The sequence below is a fragment of the Oreochromis niloticus genome, linkage group LG9 (assembly GCF_001858045.2).
Source record: "Oreochromis niloticus isolate F11D_XX linkage group LG9, O_niloticus_UMD_NMBU, whole genome shotgun sequence".
Lineage (NCBI taxonomy): Eukaryota > Metazoa > Chordata > Actinopteri > Cichliformes > Cichlidae > Oreochromis > Oreochromis niloticus.
The window spans coordinates 414980-430422 of NC_031974.2; the positions used below are offsets into that span (position 1 = coordinate 414980).

At 38.9% G+C, this 15443-nt stretch overlaps 1 protein-coding gene across 3 annotated transcripts; it reads left to right on the top strand.

Annotated features, from left to right (window-relative positions):
• The first annotated feature begins 7942 nt into the window (after positions 1 to 7942).
• LOC109201154 (uncharacterized) lies at positions 7943 to 13997 on the top strand. Of its 3 annotated transcripts, none has more exons than XM_025910227.1 (7): positions 7943 to 8583; positions 9305 to 9379; positions 11136 to 12181; positions 12284 to 12353; positions 12890 to 13064; positions 13186 to 13276; positions 13429 to 13997. In XM_025910227.1, the coding sequence occupies exons 1-7, from the start codon at positions 8538 to 8540 to the stop codon at positions 13525 to 13527; spliced, it is 1602 nt and encodes a 533-aa protein (XP_025766012.1). In that variant the 5' UTR covers positions 7943 to 8537; the 3' UTR covers positions 13528 to 13997. The 3 variants fall into 3 exon arrangements, with proteins under 3 accessions (XP_025766012.1, XP_025766013.1, XP_025766014.1); XM_025910228.1 differs by lacking the exon at positions 7943 to 8583 and adding an exon at positions 9092 to 9103 and having other exon boundaries at positions 9305 to 10643; positions 11146 to 12181; XM_025910229.1 differs by lacking the exon at positions 7943 to 8583 and adding an exon at positions 10465 to 10643 and having other exon boundaries at positions 11146 to 12181.
• The last annotated feature ends 1446 nt before the right edge of the window (positions 13998 to 15443 follow it).

The window sequence follows — 15443 nt, forward strand, 5'->3', positions numbered from 1 at the left end:
CAAATCATGCAGAGTCACTCAAATCAAATACTGACAGCATTCACACGGTTAAAATCACTCGAAATACGCTTTCATACGAGTATTTTGGACATGCCTTCCATGATCAGAAAGAGCAAGTCAAAAGAAAAAAGAAAAAGAAAACTGAAACCTCTCATCGTCTCACACCCCGCTTCTCCCCACACACACATAACTGAAAAAGAAAACACACCAACATTTATGGCTCACGAAATATACATCTATCAAAATTCAGTCATTTTCTAGTCATTTTCTATACATCCACACTAATATATTCAAACTGTATTCATACTCTCATAATAAGCAAAACCAACCTCTTATATACAGGCATTTAGCAAAAAGCTCAATCCTCTCGAAACTGAAACCACCCTCTCTGCGCGTCACCGCTGCTCATTTGCATTTACACACACCATCAGTGCACATCCGGCTGTGCATTACTGACACAGAGACTGATCTTACTCATAGATCTCATATTTTATATTACAGACGTCTTATTAATTACAACTGCACAGGTTTCAGGCCTCTTAACACCTATATAATTTTGATAAATTTACGTAACGGCTCCAACCGATAAGTCCCAGACTTTTTGTGCTCAATTCACCGGACCAGCTCCAACCGTTCCGTCCACATTTCTAGCCCTAACTTAATTTACAGGTAGCCAAAAAAGCGCAAAATAGAGGCTCCAACCTCTAGCAATTTTGGAGGTTCCCCAGTTCTCCCCGGTTTGTCGTACCGTACTATCCCATTAGTCGCCGCTAGGTCAAGGATAAACGTCTTTATCCAGGAGGGAGCGTTACCTCCGAGAAAATGCGCTTCTTAACAGACGCCGCTGTCGTTCTACAAAGATTTAGAATAATTTGAACCAACAATCTACACTCCCACAGGAGTAAGAATCAGGCAGACCTATCCTTGTGGACATAGGGGCTCCAACCCACAAAATGACCATCACAAAATAGAGTCCATGACCAATAGGGCTCCAACCCACAAAACAACCAAATTCCCTACCACACTAAATTAGCAGCTCCAACTGCTTTAATTCTCTCAACGGCTCCAACCGTTCTTAATTCTCTCAGCGGCTCCAACCGCTTTTAACTTTCTCAGTACTGTACTTTATTACTTTCATTATCACCAAAATCAAAACAGACTTTCACCAGTAATTTTCAGTGAGTAGACTTTAATTTGACATGTCCAATCTAGCACATTTTGAAAAATTCAACAGGTATGTGCCTTACCTTTGTTTAAGCCGGCTTGTCTCTCACTTCAGACCACTGATTACCGTCTGTCCATCTAATCACCACAGACCCTGGATCTCTCCATCTACACCAAAATTCCCTCTCTCACCGGAACGAGCCCCCAAATGTTAGGGTTCAATGTTGAGAGAAGAATCCATAAATAACCACAGATCCAGGCGTGTGCAATTTAGACGGCATTTTAATGAACACATGTGTGAGTTCAACTACCCAATCAGTGTTGAACTGTCTTTACCATATTCAGACAACTGTTTTATGGGGTTAAAATAGTACAGCCTCCTTTTCTGTTGCTAGGCAGATTTAAACAAAGCATACGTCACTCCAAAACCACAATGACTTTTAACATAGAACATCATCTTCGTGTCGACGGCTGATGCTTCCTGTCAGCCCGCCTTCGCTGTCGCTCCATGAGCGCCTCCTTATCTCCCCGAACATCAGGTGGACTTCCTGTAACAGACTACCACGTACGCCTCGACTTTGCAGTTATAAACTCTTACCTAAATGAGTCTATCTGTGTGTGTGTGCACGTGCGGGGGCGCGTGCATGCTGTGTACTGTGTACGTGTCGTGACCTCTCCTGCACCCCAGCTTCACCTCACACCTCTGTCATAGCCAGACATAAGGCCTGAGCTCATACAGCTAAACTATGAGTGACTTTTGGCCTAAATGTCACACTCCAATGATGATAACATAACCTCAAATGCAATCATGTATAAAAGATTAAAATCATTTTCATAACACAGGTTTTTTCCTTTTCAGATCTGCTAATATGTTTGCTCCTCCTAATATAGTCTAAAAGCCACCCCAAGCAAAACAATTTGAACTTTCCCCTATCAGTGATCCCTCTAACTAAGTGTGTGTTACTCAACGATACATGCATAATAACACCCTGCTCTTAACTTGCAGTTAAACTCTGGTTTCAGTTTCACTTCTGCAGAAGCCTGCAACTTCAAACACATGTAACTTCCTGTCCCTGCAGTCTACACAGAAACCTTTAAGATTATCGAAGCATTAGAAAAGCATTTAAAATTATATATTCAACTCAACAGTTCGAAGTGGTTATAACTGGACTTGTAATAAAGACTGATATAATACCAATATATTTGAACATCTGAATGCATCTGTGAAAGCAACATCACTATTAACACTGAAATGTTAATGATGATTATAAAAATAGCAGCAACTAATAGCAGGAAAATATTTCTATTCCTCTCACCAAATATAAGGGAGGCACAGAGAACACTAAACACTGGAAATGATTACAAACAATGTTCCCTCTAATTTTTAATGTGTCTAAGCGAACACACAAACTCCCTGAGCGGACACTTGGAGCAACATTAGACATGTGCACTGTGGTCACGCCAGCATCTAATCCATCCAAGTTACATGGTTTATTAAAATAATCAAATTACAGCATTTACATTTACGTTGCACTACTTTTAAATAACTGCTTTAGCCCACTTACAATGAAAATTTAAAAAATCCTGTTCATGACCTGTGTAGTATGTTAACACTATTGGAAGTAAAAAAAATAACTTGAACCCCAATTTTGAAAACACAACTTTCTTTTTTTATTTAATTTTTCTTTATAAAGCTCTGACTTGTATTATGAGTCTGTGGTCTGGGAGAGAGTCTGTAACTCTCTGTCTGCAAAACACAGTAAATAATGACCAATGTTGGGCAATTAATTATATAGTTACTTCTTCAAAAAAGGAAAAAAAAATTACTGAGTTTTGCAAACAACAACGTTTTTTGCAGCTGTTTACCTAAAAATGCAGCCAAGGCATTTTTTAAATAAACATTTCAAACTATTTACAGAACAATCAGCTGTTCTGCATCAAATCTGATGTCACACAAATAATTTGTGCCACTCCAAAAAATAATTTCTGTCCACTATGAGATAAAGCAGAACAACAGCCTGATACCTGCAGGCCTGACAACAGGAGATGTATCACTGCTGTAACACCTGTAGCATTCAGCAGTTGCCTCATTGTTCCGACACACACAACAAAACTATTGACTACACTACACACTAACTACACACTAACTACAGAAGATCTGCGCTAAATGTCGCAAATCTCTCACATCTCAAAACCGTCACTCCTAAAACTTCCCTTTTCCTAAACAACTAAATGCCATGTTGCCATATCATTTTTTGATTGGTCGACATGGTACATTTTTCGACCAATAGGAAAGGGTGAGGTTTCCGCTCACAGGCGGAGAGTGCTTTTCTGCTTGGTCGTCACCTAAGGATTTACATCCCTGATAAGCAGGAGTCTCACTATCAGTTTAACGTCTCCTTTGAACTTACAATGGCATCACTGTGTCAGTGTGTGCGTGTAGAGCATATAGCCCGTCTGGACTATAAGTGGCGCCACTTAAAGAAGTCCAGATGCTTTTCTTTCCAAGCTACTTAGAATAGCTAGTTTATCACAAACTAGCATTAACATAGCACAGCTGATCGACACCAATTTTGTTTTTCATGAATGTTGGGGGGCTCGGTGACCTCTATATTTTTATTAGTATCTTTAAAAGAGAAGCAGCACCAATGAAAATTTTAGCGCCACAATTATTTGACATTAATTGAGTTTGATTTCAAGAAGGGGGGGGCACAGACAATATTCCAAGCAGAATATAGTATATCGTTATCCAGAGACATTAACTGTGAAGCGTGTTGCAAGATGCTGATATGGATAGTTTAAGAAATGCACACAAATCTTTATACACTAAAAAGGAGGGAAACGTTTGAGGGAACAATTTACAAGTTTTTACACAAACGATTCAGTGCTTCTTTCTGGGCTGCTTGTGTCCCACCAACTAAAATGACTTGTATAGCACTGGTTTAACTGCAGAAAAGATTCATTATTATTTTACAAAGTCCCCAAGTAAAATTGAAAGTATTTTCTCAAATGTCACATCAAAAAGCTTTCCCAGCACCGCAGTGATGACCAGTGTTGGGCAAGTTACTTTGAAATAGTAATTCAATTATGGTTACTAGTTACTTCTTCAAAAAAGTAACTGAGTTAGTAACTCAGTTACAATATTCTAAAAGTAATTAATTACTTGGAAAAGTAACTATTGCGTTACTTTTAAAAAAAACAAAGAACGTTTAACCCTCTGGCGTCCAGGGTATAATTGGCCATTTTTTTACTACTCTTGATTTTCCCTCCACATTTTACCTTTAAAAACTATTTACTTTGCCTTGTTTGGTATCATTCTTTTTAGCGCAACCTCACGTGCCTGAATTTACAGTTATGTTCTCATTTTGTCATACTGTATAACCAGAATTGATCTAAAATCAGACAAAAAACATATTAATTGTCAATTTTAAAATCCTATGCACAAGTTCTGCAAACAACAAAGTTATTTGCATCCATTTACCTTTTACACTTTTTTTAAATAACCATTTCAAACTATTTACAGAACAATCAGCTGTTCTTCAATAAGATGCCACAAATTATTTGTGCCACTCCAAAAAAATCATTTCTGTCCACTATAAAGGAGAACATCACAGCCTGATACCTGCAGGCCTGACAGCAGCAGGTGTATCACTGCTGTTTCTACCTGGAGACATCAGTCGCCTCATTGTTCTGACACACAACACAAAACTATCCACAACACTACACACTAACTACACAAGACAACACATTAACTACACACTCCAAACACGCTAAACGTCACAAATCTCTCACATCTCAAAACTCGCTCTCTCTCTTTTCCTGCTCTCTCTCTCTCTCTCGCCGTCACTCCTAAAACTTTTTTTTGTTTTGTTTTTTTTGCTCATAAGCAGAGAGTGCTTGCTAGCGCTAACGTGGCGAAACTATTGAGGAAAAAACGCCACGTATATCTTGTTTATCACGACTCTAGTTTTACGTGGCCTATCGACACAATTTATAAACTGGCACCTTGTTGTTTTGTCTTTAAGTGGTCATGTGATTGGCTTACCACGACTACTTTATTCTTCCTCAGTCAAACAGCAGCACTCATGCGATTGTTTTGCCCCCTGAGCTCCAGGTGTTGTGCTGGACAGTGCTCGTGATTACCGTCCGCGGGAGCGCGCAGCTGCTTAAAGCTGTAGCGTCCAGAAGATGCGGTAAGCTGAACACAGCTTCAACCGTCTGTTTGTTGAAAAATAGTAACGGACCGCGTTTCCTTGTTAGTAACTGTAACGCCGTTGTAACGATAGGAATAGTAATTAGTTAGATTACTCGTTACTGAAAAAAGTAACGCCGTTAGTAACGCCGTTACTTGTAACGCCGTTATTCTCATCACTGGTGATGACAGGGTTCAGGACCAGATCCATCAGTTTCACTCTGCAAAACACACAATGACAGCGTAAGTCAGGGAATTCCTTGAAAACATTTATCCTGAGCACCTCTGGAAATAAAGAATATAAAACACTGTATACTCATCCAGAGAAATCAAATGCACCTGTGTGTTTATTTTGTGGACAGGAAAAATCCTTCACTGTGCCCTACTCTCTGTATATGAAATCTGAGGTATGGAACAATACATCATCTGCAAAGGGGGGGGGGGGGGGGGGGGGGTGGCATTACTCGAACCGTTCCAGCTTGAATAAATAATTTTCATAGAGAACTCTGGGTAGCTTTGAGAGCATTACACACAACACAAAAGCAATTATTTCAGTCTTAACCTCCTAAGACCCGAACTCTTCCACGACATGCATTTTTAATTTTTCTTTGTTATTTGGGCATATTGGTGCCCAATGAATGTAAAAACAAAGAATTACCAGATTTTTTTTTACCTTATTTTTGTTTTTAAGGAAAATAAGAGCATATTCGTTTAAAATTTAGATAGAACAGTAACAGTATAATGTCCTCGTAAGTGGATATCAGGCCCTTGTAGAGCAAAATTGAGTATTTTGGTCTAAATAACCCAAAATGTGATGTCCACATATGTGGACGCCTGGTCCAAGGCGGTTAAGCAGCTCAGTCTTTATTCTAGGAATTATTTCTCACATATGAAAGTATTACAATATTTTAAAATTTCAATTTGCTTATAAAATTATTCTGTAATCTGTCAAACATGTGTCTCATGATTTGTATCAAGTCATTTTGAGGTGAAAGAACATTCCTGTCACAAGGTAGAAGCTCAAACCAGTTATTGGTGAAGTGGCTTTTATATGGGAACGCCTTGGTGTTCCCCTGCATACTCAGGAGGTGGTGAGGGGAGAGGGAGGTCTGTGTAGACTTGAAGTAATTTGAGTAAATACAAATTACAGCTGCTGTTTTAGTCTGATGTGAAAAGGACCCCTCCTGTTCTAGTGTTGAAAGTTTTTTCCCTTTACTACACTGTTAGCCTTTGCAGTAATTTCCATAGCTTAGTACTGCAAAATCAACAGTAAAAAACTCTAAAGGATGTTTGCAGTTTAGTACTGTAATTTGCAAGTAATTGTGGGAAAATTCCATGAGATTACATTATTTTTACGGTAACTCACCGTATTCATGGAAACAGCTGTAAAATACAGCAAATGTAACAACTGGTGATGTTACTGAGATTATACTATTACACCATCGGGATTTCTGTTGTTTTCTACTGTAGATCTAAGAGTAATTACCTAAATCCTCATTCAGAGTGTATTACCATAAAATGCAATTCATTGTGAGAGTAGTATCACATGTAAACTACAATATACAGCATCATTTTTAACTTAAGGAGTAAGTTGCAGCTACACTATTTGAAGTATTTGAAGTATAACTGAAGTATACTAAGAAGTATAACGAAATACCCAGCAAGCATTGCAGTGCTTTAACTGTAAAATTAAAACAACTATGAAACAAATAGTTGATGTTTTAAACAAGAATTTGTCACAAATTCTTGTGTAATGTCTTTTACCTTCTGAACAGAGTAAGTGGGATAAAAAAAATGTTTAAACCGTGAGTGAAAAGGGTTAATAGTTAATAAACCTCAACTCTCAAATCATTTTCTCACCTGTTTGCAATATAATTCTGGTACGTGAACTATGAGTGTAGTTCTCTGCAAAGGAAGCCTTCTGATAGTTGGAACTATTATCTGACTGTCTGGGGAATGGAGTGATTAGTTACATGTGAAAAATATGTTTCAACTGGGTTTTAATTACTATGTTTCAACCAGAAGTAACTCAAATATAAACTAAAAAGTAAATCAATAGTATACTTGTAAGTTTAGTATTGTGTTAGAGTCAAGTATATTTTAAGTATACTCTTATAGACTGGAAAGGACATTATGCTAGTACAGTTATAGTGAACAAAAAGTACATCTAAAAGTTCATTTCAAGTATACTTCTATATACTAAAACGGGGGCCAATGTAGTCCCCAAGAAGCATTAGTAGTATACTTACTAGGTAACGTATACTTAGACTGATTTCCTAACTACAGTGAACTAACCAGAAGTCTCGGAATATGCTCTGGTGGTCATTTTACACAAGTTCAGGTGTCACATCCATGAAACATACACCACTAACCAGCATCAGTCCTACAACTTCACTCTCAAATTTAATAAATTCTGGGACAAGCAGAAACTGTATTTTTAGCGGTGCATTTTGTGGCAGGCCAGACTGCTATAAAATGCACTCTCCTTGTAGCACCACTTCATCTTGGTTCAGAAGAGATGTCCTGGATATACGTGATAATGTAACACAGGTGTTTTTGTTTGTTCATGTTTAGCGCGTTGGGTTGTGTTTTTAAAGCGAATGTTACACGTTTTTAAAGCGTGTTATGCGACAGGTGTGTGTAGCACTGGTTACACATCTCAATGGGAGAGCAATAGTCGAGACCACACCTTTACCTGACGTACAACGTGACGTATGGCGCACACTTTCAAAACAACAATGGCGGATAGAAGATATTGATCGAGGCGGCTGGTTGCCAACCACCATTAAATAACAAGAAGAAGAAAATATTGATCTGCTTTTCTTAGTTTTGCACGTTTAAGACGCAATTCAGACTCAAACAAAGCTGCAAAGCAGGAGAACAACATGGCCATCAACTATTCTGTGCCACAGATCCAGTTCGCTGCAGCACAGAGTGATGATGAGATGGTGGAAGAACAACAGAGACAATTTACGGACCGTTAACATGTGCAACTTAGAAGTAGTCAGAGGTAACTGGATGGAGTTCAATCGGGTTAAATGCATGGTTGACTGGATTATATCTGAAGATCGTATACTATTCGTGACAACTCTGCTAGACTCCAAATTTCTCGTCCATGAGGGAGTATCTCAAAAGTAAATGAAACAACTAAACTTAACACTTTTCCCTAAAACGGACTGACATGGGAAACATTAAAGTTGGACTGACACCAGCTAATCAGTCTGACGGTAAGTGTTTTTTCACTTATTCGAGAGAAGTCAGAAATGCGTTCTTATTACTGTTTGTTTTGACTTTTCAGCTACCCTACCAGGTTATTTTCATTCAAATGCTAAGACAAAATATCAATATCTATTAATGTGGAGACTCAAAAGACTAATTAGGTAATAGTTGCCGATGGATTTATGAGACTTGATAGAAAGTTGGACGTTTGCAACAGGTGAATCGGTGAACTACCGAGGTTGCGCCCAAATGCTTAAAGCTGTTAGCTGGTCAGTGTTTTCAGGTGTGCTTGTACTACCTGTACGGTGCGGAGTGCTGACTTAGTCAGGCTAAACCCATTAAAGCGTCGAGCTCAAATATCTTTTCATTTTTGTGCACTGCTCTCTTGTCTTTTGTCAGCACACATTTTCTGTTTATTGAAGCGTTTTGTTAATAATTTTGATCATGTAAAAACTGGGAATTGGTCCCTATTGACAATACTCTTATTTTTTTTTTTTTGCATTGCATTGCATATGTCATTTAGGAAAGGTAATTGGTCATTGAACTTTTTGCAACTATGTGTATTTGTAAATTTTGTGGCTTCTGTGCACGCAAATTTCTATTGTTCAGTTTGCATGTTAAAAGCCACAAACATGTAGCTAACAATAGGCTTTCTCGTGGAACTGAGAACTGTCCTGCCACGTTCAGAACATTTTCTGCCTTTCATTCACATATGCATTGCAATCACAGAACAAGAAGGGAGACCACTGAGGAGAAGTTTTATAAGTTCACGGGTGACCTCAGCTGTCAAGTTCCTGGATGTGGGTATGCTGCACAAAACTTTACAACTCTGTGCCCATCTCAGATTTCACATCACAGACGGGAAAAAAGTATTATGTCCATTTGAAGATTGCTCTAAATACTTCAGTGTCCGAACATCATTTTCCAGCCGTATTTCTCGAAAACATAAGTAGACAGTTCAGCAGTCAAGGGCAACAAGAAATTGGGGAATTTGCCATAATACAAGGACAGGACACAGTTAATCTATTAGAAGACAGTTGGCTTTGTGTAATTTAAAAATGCAGGCTAAAATGCTCTTACCAACCAGCACTATACAGAGGATCATAGAGGAATTTCAGGATCTTCTCAGCTGTGCAATGCACGATGTTCTTGCAGTACTGTCTGACAAACTCTTCATTTAATATTCCATAAGCAGAAGTGGACAAAATCAATCAAGAACTTTTTTCATAGAGGACTATATATATCTGAGACACAGTAGGTTTCCTGACAAAGCTTTAAAAGCAAAACATCACTATTTGTTACATTATGCAGAGCTTATCCTTCACTTTGGACCACTCATTTGTTTGTGCACCCTTAGGTTTGAGAGCAAGCACTCGTATTTCAAAGCATGTACAAGTTCAGTCTTGCATAACTTTGTCAACTTATGCAAGACTGAACGGCATCAGTTACTGCAGTCCTACCTGTCAGTGGGCCAAATGTTTCCACCTATAGTTCAAATGATTGGAGAAACAAGTGATTAGAATCCTCATCTTTACAACACTCTCATTCAAGAAGCTGTGGCAAGCTTTGGATGTGTCAGCAGTTGTCTACAAAGGTACCAAGTATGTCAAAGGCTATGTTTCCATTGTAGATGACACTGATGATGGCTTGGTTTTTGGGAAGATAACTGTTATACTTGTTAACGATTCTGAATTGTACTTTGTGCTCGAGTTGCATCACTCAGTACTTCTCATTGACCTTGGACTTCACTGCTTGCGTTGCCCTACAGAAAGAAGTGTTTGTGTAAATGCTGACAGTCTGATGGATTATTACCCACCACCACTTTATAACATGGCAGGCCTTTTTGTTGTCTCCCTACACCATTCAGTTTCCTCTTAATTCTCTTTCAGGGATGGAAATTGAAGAGGAACTCACAAGCCTCCTGCTGACACTAGACAGAGAGAAAATAATCTGCATTGTAGAACATCGTTATTGGTGTACAACAAAAAAGTGTTTGTGGAGGCGGAAGATCTCAAACCCTTTCTCACACCAATTCAAATACGTAAACTACTTCTTGCATTTAAAGGAGGTTTGTGTAGGTTCTGTACAAATCATAGACTTGAGTCTGTGATTTGAAGGTCACTCATAGACTCATATGTCACTGATTAGCTTTTTTTTCTCTTCACCATACTACACATGTACTTTGACAGTATAATATTGAAGAGCGTTTTGGGGCTCACATTGTCTGGTAGATACTTAACACGGAAAACATAAACAAAAGTAGACACTAAATCTAATACCATTAACCTTTCATTGGTAGTGGTACAACTAAGGGTTTGAAATTGTGACATACTGTAAAATATATTGACTCAAGGTCTTTTCAATGCAAGACCTTGAGTTTGTAGTTCTTTTGCAGTCCTGGGATTGCTGCTTTTCATCTTCAGACAAGGTCCCCAAAACTGCCTTGCCGTTACTACTCAATCCTAATTGAAGGGTTCATCTTTTAGTGAGGACATATTTGTTGACATAGTAGCTTTTTAAGGTAGCTTTTCCAATGATCTTTATTTATTTATTTTCTTGGATGGCAACAGACCAGAGAACCTGAATGACACCATTACTCTGAAGCCTTGCCCTGCTGCATCAGCTGAAACATCAAGCCATCCACCTCACCCCTCCTCCTCCACGTCCACCACTATGTACAACCATTACTCCAGCTCTTGGGTCTCACACTTACAGATTCCTTGGGAAAGATTTCCACTCCGACTGTCGCATGCAATCACAAGAGGGGACAGAGCTCATCCAGAGGACAGGAGAAGTATGGTTAGAATTGTTGTGGAGGCCATGCAAGTTCACTGCAGGAACCCTAAACGTGCATCTTGTGAAGAAGTTGCTAAAATCATTGTAAACAGATACCCTCAAACATTTGCAGATTTTACTGAAAAGGGAGAAAGACTGGGTTGTGGACATTATTTACTACTAAGAAGCATCAAATCTAGAGTTGAACATGTTAATCGAGATAACACAACACATAGACTTCGTCAAACAAAGAGAACCAGGAATGAGGAAGACTACAGTCCCAACAGTAATGCAACCTCACCTAAAAAAGTTAGATGCCTTGTGGATAGCTATAGTTGTATAAATTGGCAACCAGTTGAACTTCCTGAGGGGGAAACGCCAGCTTCTTTAGAGGAAAAGAAACACATCTTGTTAACAATTTTTAATTCACAAGGACCTGGAGCTGTGGAGAGACCTGATGTGGATGACTTCATGTGCCTCACATATATTTCTCAGCAGCAGCTTATCAACAGTTGTCCCTCACTTTCAGGAGCTGAAATTCAGGAGCAGTGGCCATTCTTGTTTACTCGGAAAGGTCTTTCGAACCACTTTTACAAACTCGCAGGCATCGATATCAGTGAGCGCTTAGGTCAGGCCCTCATAACCAAAGGCAGAAGGATTATTAACTATTTCTCCAGCCAGAAGCTCAAATGGAACCTTGGTATAAGGACACTCATCCAGCAGATAGAAAGTGAGGGAGTTTTGACCAACAACAAGGTTGGCACAGCAACCATACTTCTCATGATGAAGTATTACAAGGAAGATGAAGACTCCCTCTTTGTCTCAGCAGATGTAAGCTTTTTTCATACAGCTCTATGTTTAATGCTGTTGCTTGCTGTCCTGTTTTTGTTTTGTTTTTTGTTACATAAAATGTCTTGGTCCTTTTTCTGGCAGGAAACATCTACCAGGATGTCCCTTGAAGCAGAGAGCAACCTGCCAATCACCCCAAGGCTGATTATGCTTGGTAAGAAGTCATTTATGAAATAGAGCTGATTAGACCATATTAAAATTTCTGTTTGGCACAGGAGCTTTTCGTGGACACAGGTCTCTGTTTTGTTAGCTCAAATTTCTGTAATTTCCTTTATAAACCAAGGTTGTTGGACATGTGTCTCAGTGAACCCAGCAAGGTAACAATATCAAATTTCACATTACATATTACTGATCAACATGGTAGTCTAGCTACACCAACAGCAGAAATACTGAAGTCAATACTGTGAAGTTTAACAGCAGCACAAACTATAAACTCCAAAATAACCATACAGTTGATTCATCTCCGGTAATTTAATTGGGCTGACTCTTTGTTAGGTGTGTTTAATGTGCAGAATAATTCCCAATTATGTACAATTCTAATATGTTAAAATGGACTTATGTACATAAGGCCATTAATAATTAACTGTACGTAGGTATTTGCTTTATGACTATCTAGACAGTGTGAAGAAGTGAAGTATTGAAATTATTTTATGTTGCATAATGACAACATGTTGCCCCTATACATTTAAGGACAAAGTTCAATGACCGCCACCTGCTGGATGGTGAGTGCAGAGGGCCGTGTAATTGTTGAGCTGGACAAAGAGAACATCTTTGCTGATGCGATGTCAGTCTTCTTTGGTTCATTCTATGTATTGAACCTGGAATACCAGGAGTCAGCGTGTGCAACATTGGAACTAATTCAGAGGTATGTTTGAACAGTGAGCTAATAGTGATAGATGATGAATAAATTATCCCTAAGTAACTCATTATTTCAAATCACAACTCAATGTTACTGTATGTTACTATTTATTATGGCATGTTTTAAGGTTTTTTGTAAGGATAAACCCTGAAGAGGGAACAAAATGTACCTCCAAGGTTGGGACAAGCAGAAAGACTGGGACCACTGTGAAGCGAAAGGTTGTTCACATTAACCCTCATGTCACAACTTTCCTCCAGTGGCTTACTGAATTTGAGTGGAGAACTTCAAATTAGGTAACTGTTTTTGCCATTTTTAGTGAATTTCTTGTATAATTTAAGTGACCAATGTGTTGTTACCTGTGTCTCCACAGATGATCCATGGCCCATGCTTTCTGGACATTTACACAAGACGAACAACAATGAAGACAAGCTCTCTCGCCATCTTGCAAGACGCTGTCTCTGTCCAATAGGTTTTTTGAGTGCAACAGATTTGATTTTCTTTTTCCTTCTTTTACCCGTTTGTTAAAAATTATTTCAGCTACTTACACTTTAATTGTCACATGTATTGGCTCACCCTACAAATCAATGAACTCAGTCCACAAAGCAAGGTCAGGGTTCAGTGCAGGTCAGTCAAGTTCCTTCACACCACACACACTCATCCATGTCCTTGTGGACCCTGCTTTGTGCATTGATTTGGTAGTGTGAGCCAGTATTTTGGATAAAGTGTATATACAGGCAGAAGTGTGGGGCTTGATATTATATTCATTACAATTCAGTTTATTTGTATGGTGCCAACAAAATGAATGCCAAGGCACTTCACATTGTAGGTTTAAGACCCTACAAAATATAACTAAGAAAACCCAACACTTGAGCATATGTTGTCTGCCATGATATGGATATGACATAATATCGTTATTGTTTGTACAACCATCTGAGAAAATAATGGATTACATGGTTCAGTAAAAACAAGTGCTTCCTCAATGAAAATATGTTTTCAGTTCTTTTCAGTTTTTGATTTTGGAAATGTGTATTTCATCAGGGAAAAATCAGAACAGAAATAAAAAGTGGTGTAAAGCACATGAATTATTTTGTGTGTGTGTGTGTGTGTGTGTGTGCGTGCATCTGTCATGATCCTGGGTCATTTTGACCCAGCGTTTTGTGCTGTATGATTATTTTCCTCTGTTCTAGTTATTCTGATTTTGGTATTCTGTATCCTCCCCTTGTGCCCTGTTCATGTTCAGCTTGTATCCTCAGGTCGTCTTGTGTATTAGAATCAGCTGTGCTCCCACCTGTATGTCATTACCTGGTCTCCTTGTTTGTGGGTGTATATATAGTAGGTGTCAGTCTGTGCCTGTCGTCGGCTCGTCTGTGTATCTCTGCGTTAATCTGAGTTTGTCCGCGTTCCATGGTGCTTCGTTCCTGTCCGTGTCTCTCTGCCCCGCAGCCCTTTTGTGTGCTCTCAGGTTTGTTATTTAGTTGATCCCAGTTTAGGTCTCCTTCAGTTATTTGCCATGCCTCACTGCTTGTTTTCCACCCTGCCACTTTTGTAAATAAACGTCACACTCTTCATCAGTCGCTTGCTTGCATTTTGGGTCCTCATTCATCCACAACACGACTGCTGCCCCAGCCGTGACAGTATCTATCTATCTTGATCAATCGATCTTTAGTGTGTATATATGTTTATATATAAATGATACCTTTTTTTTTGGAACCCTCCAGTCTCTTACAGTATGTTACTGTTTCCTTAAATTACGACGTTTTAAACAGTAAATGACCGCCTGTAGGAACACGGTATCCTCTAGCAGAGATTAATATTTTTGGTACTGATGATGCGTGATAACGGTAAGTTACTGGTAAATATATTGCAGTTTATTACCTTGTAGCGGGCTTACAGTGACATACCGTGAATAAACGGTAGTATACCAATTTCTTAATCACAGTATAATGTTACTTTGACGTAATTTACGACATAACGACGTAACGGTATCTCACTGGCGTCACTGTCGCCAGTGAGATACCGTTAAAAAAAGCTACGGTCCGTTACCATAATTTGTCCAAGAGTATTATACCACAACAGCAAAAAACGGTATCATCCTGCACAACGGTAAGCTACCGTAATACGGCGTCACGGTATGACGCTGGCAACAGTGACGCCAGTATGTTACCGTAAAGTGGAGATGAAAAGTCTAACAGTGTACTTTTATTACACGAAACTTAATTTAGATGGTTATGGGGGGTTTGTGCTGTATAGGGACGTGTCAGGTATTTCAGTATCAGTGTTTTGGTGGAATGATTGAAGGACTGTGAGAAGTTCAAGATATATCACAACTGCAGTGGGGAGGAAACACTCAGCATTTAATGTTTCCTGATAACGAATACTGTTTTC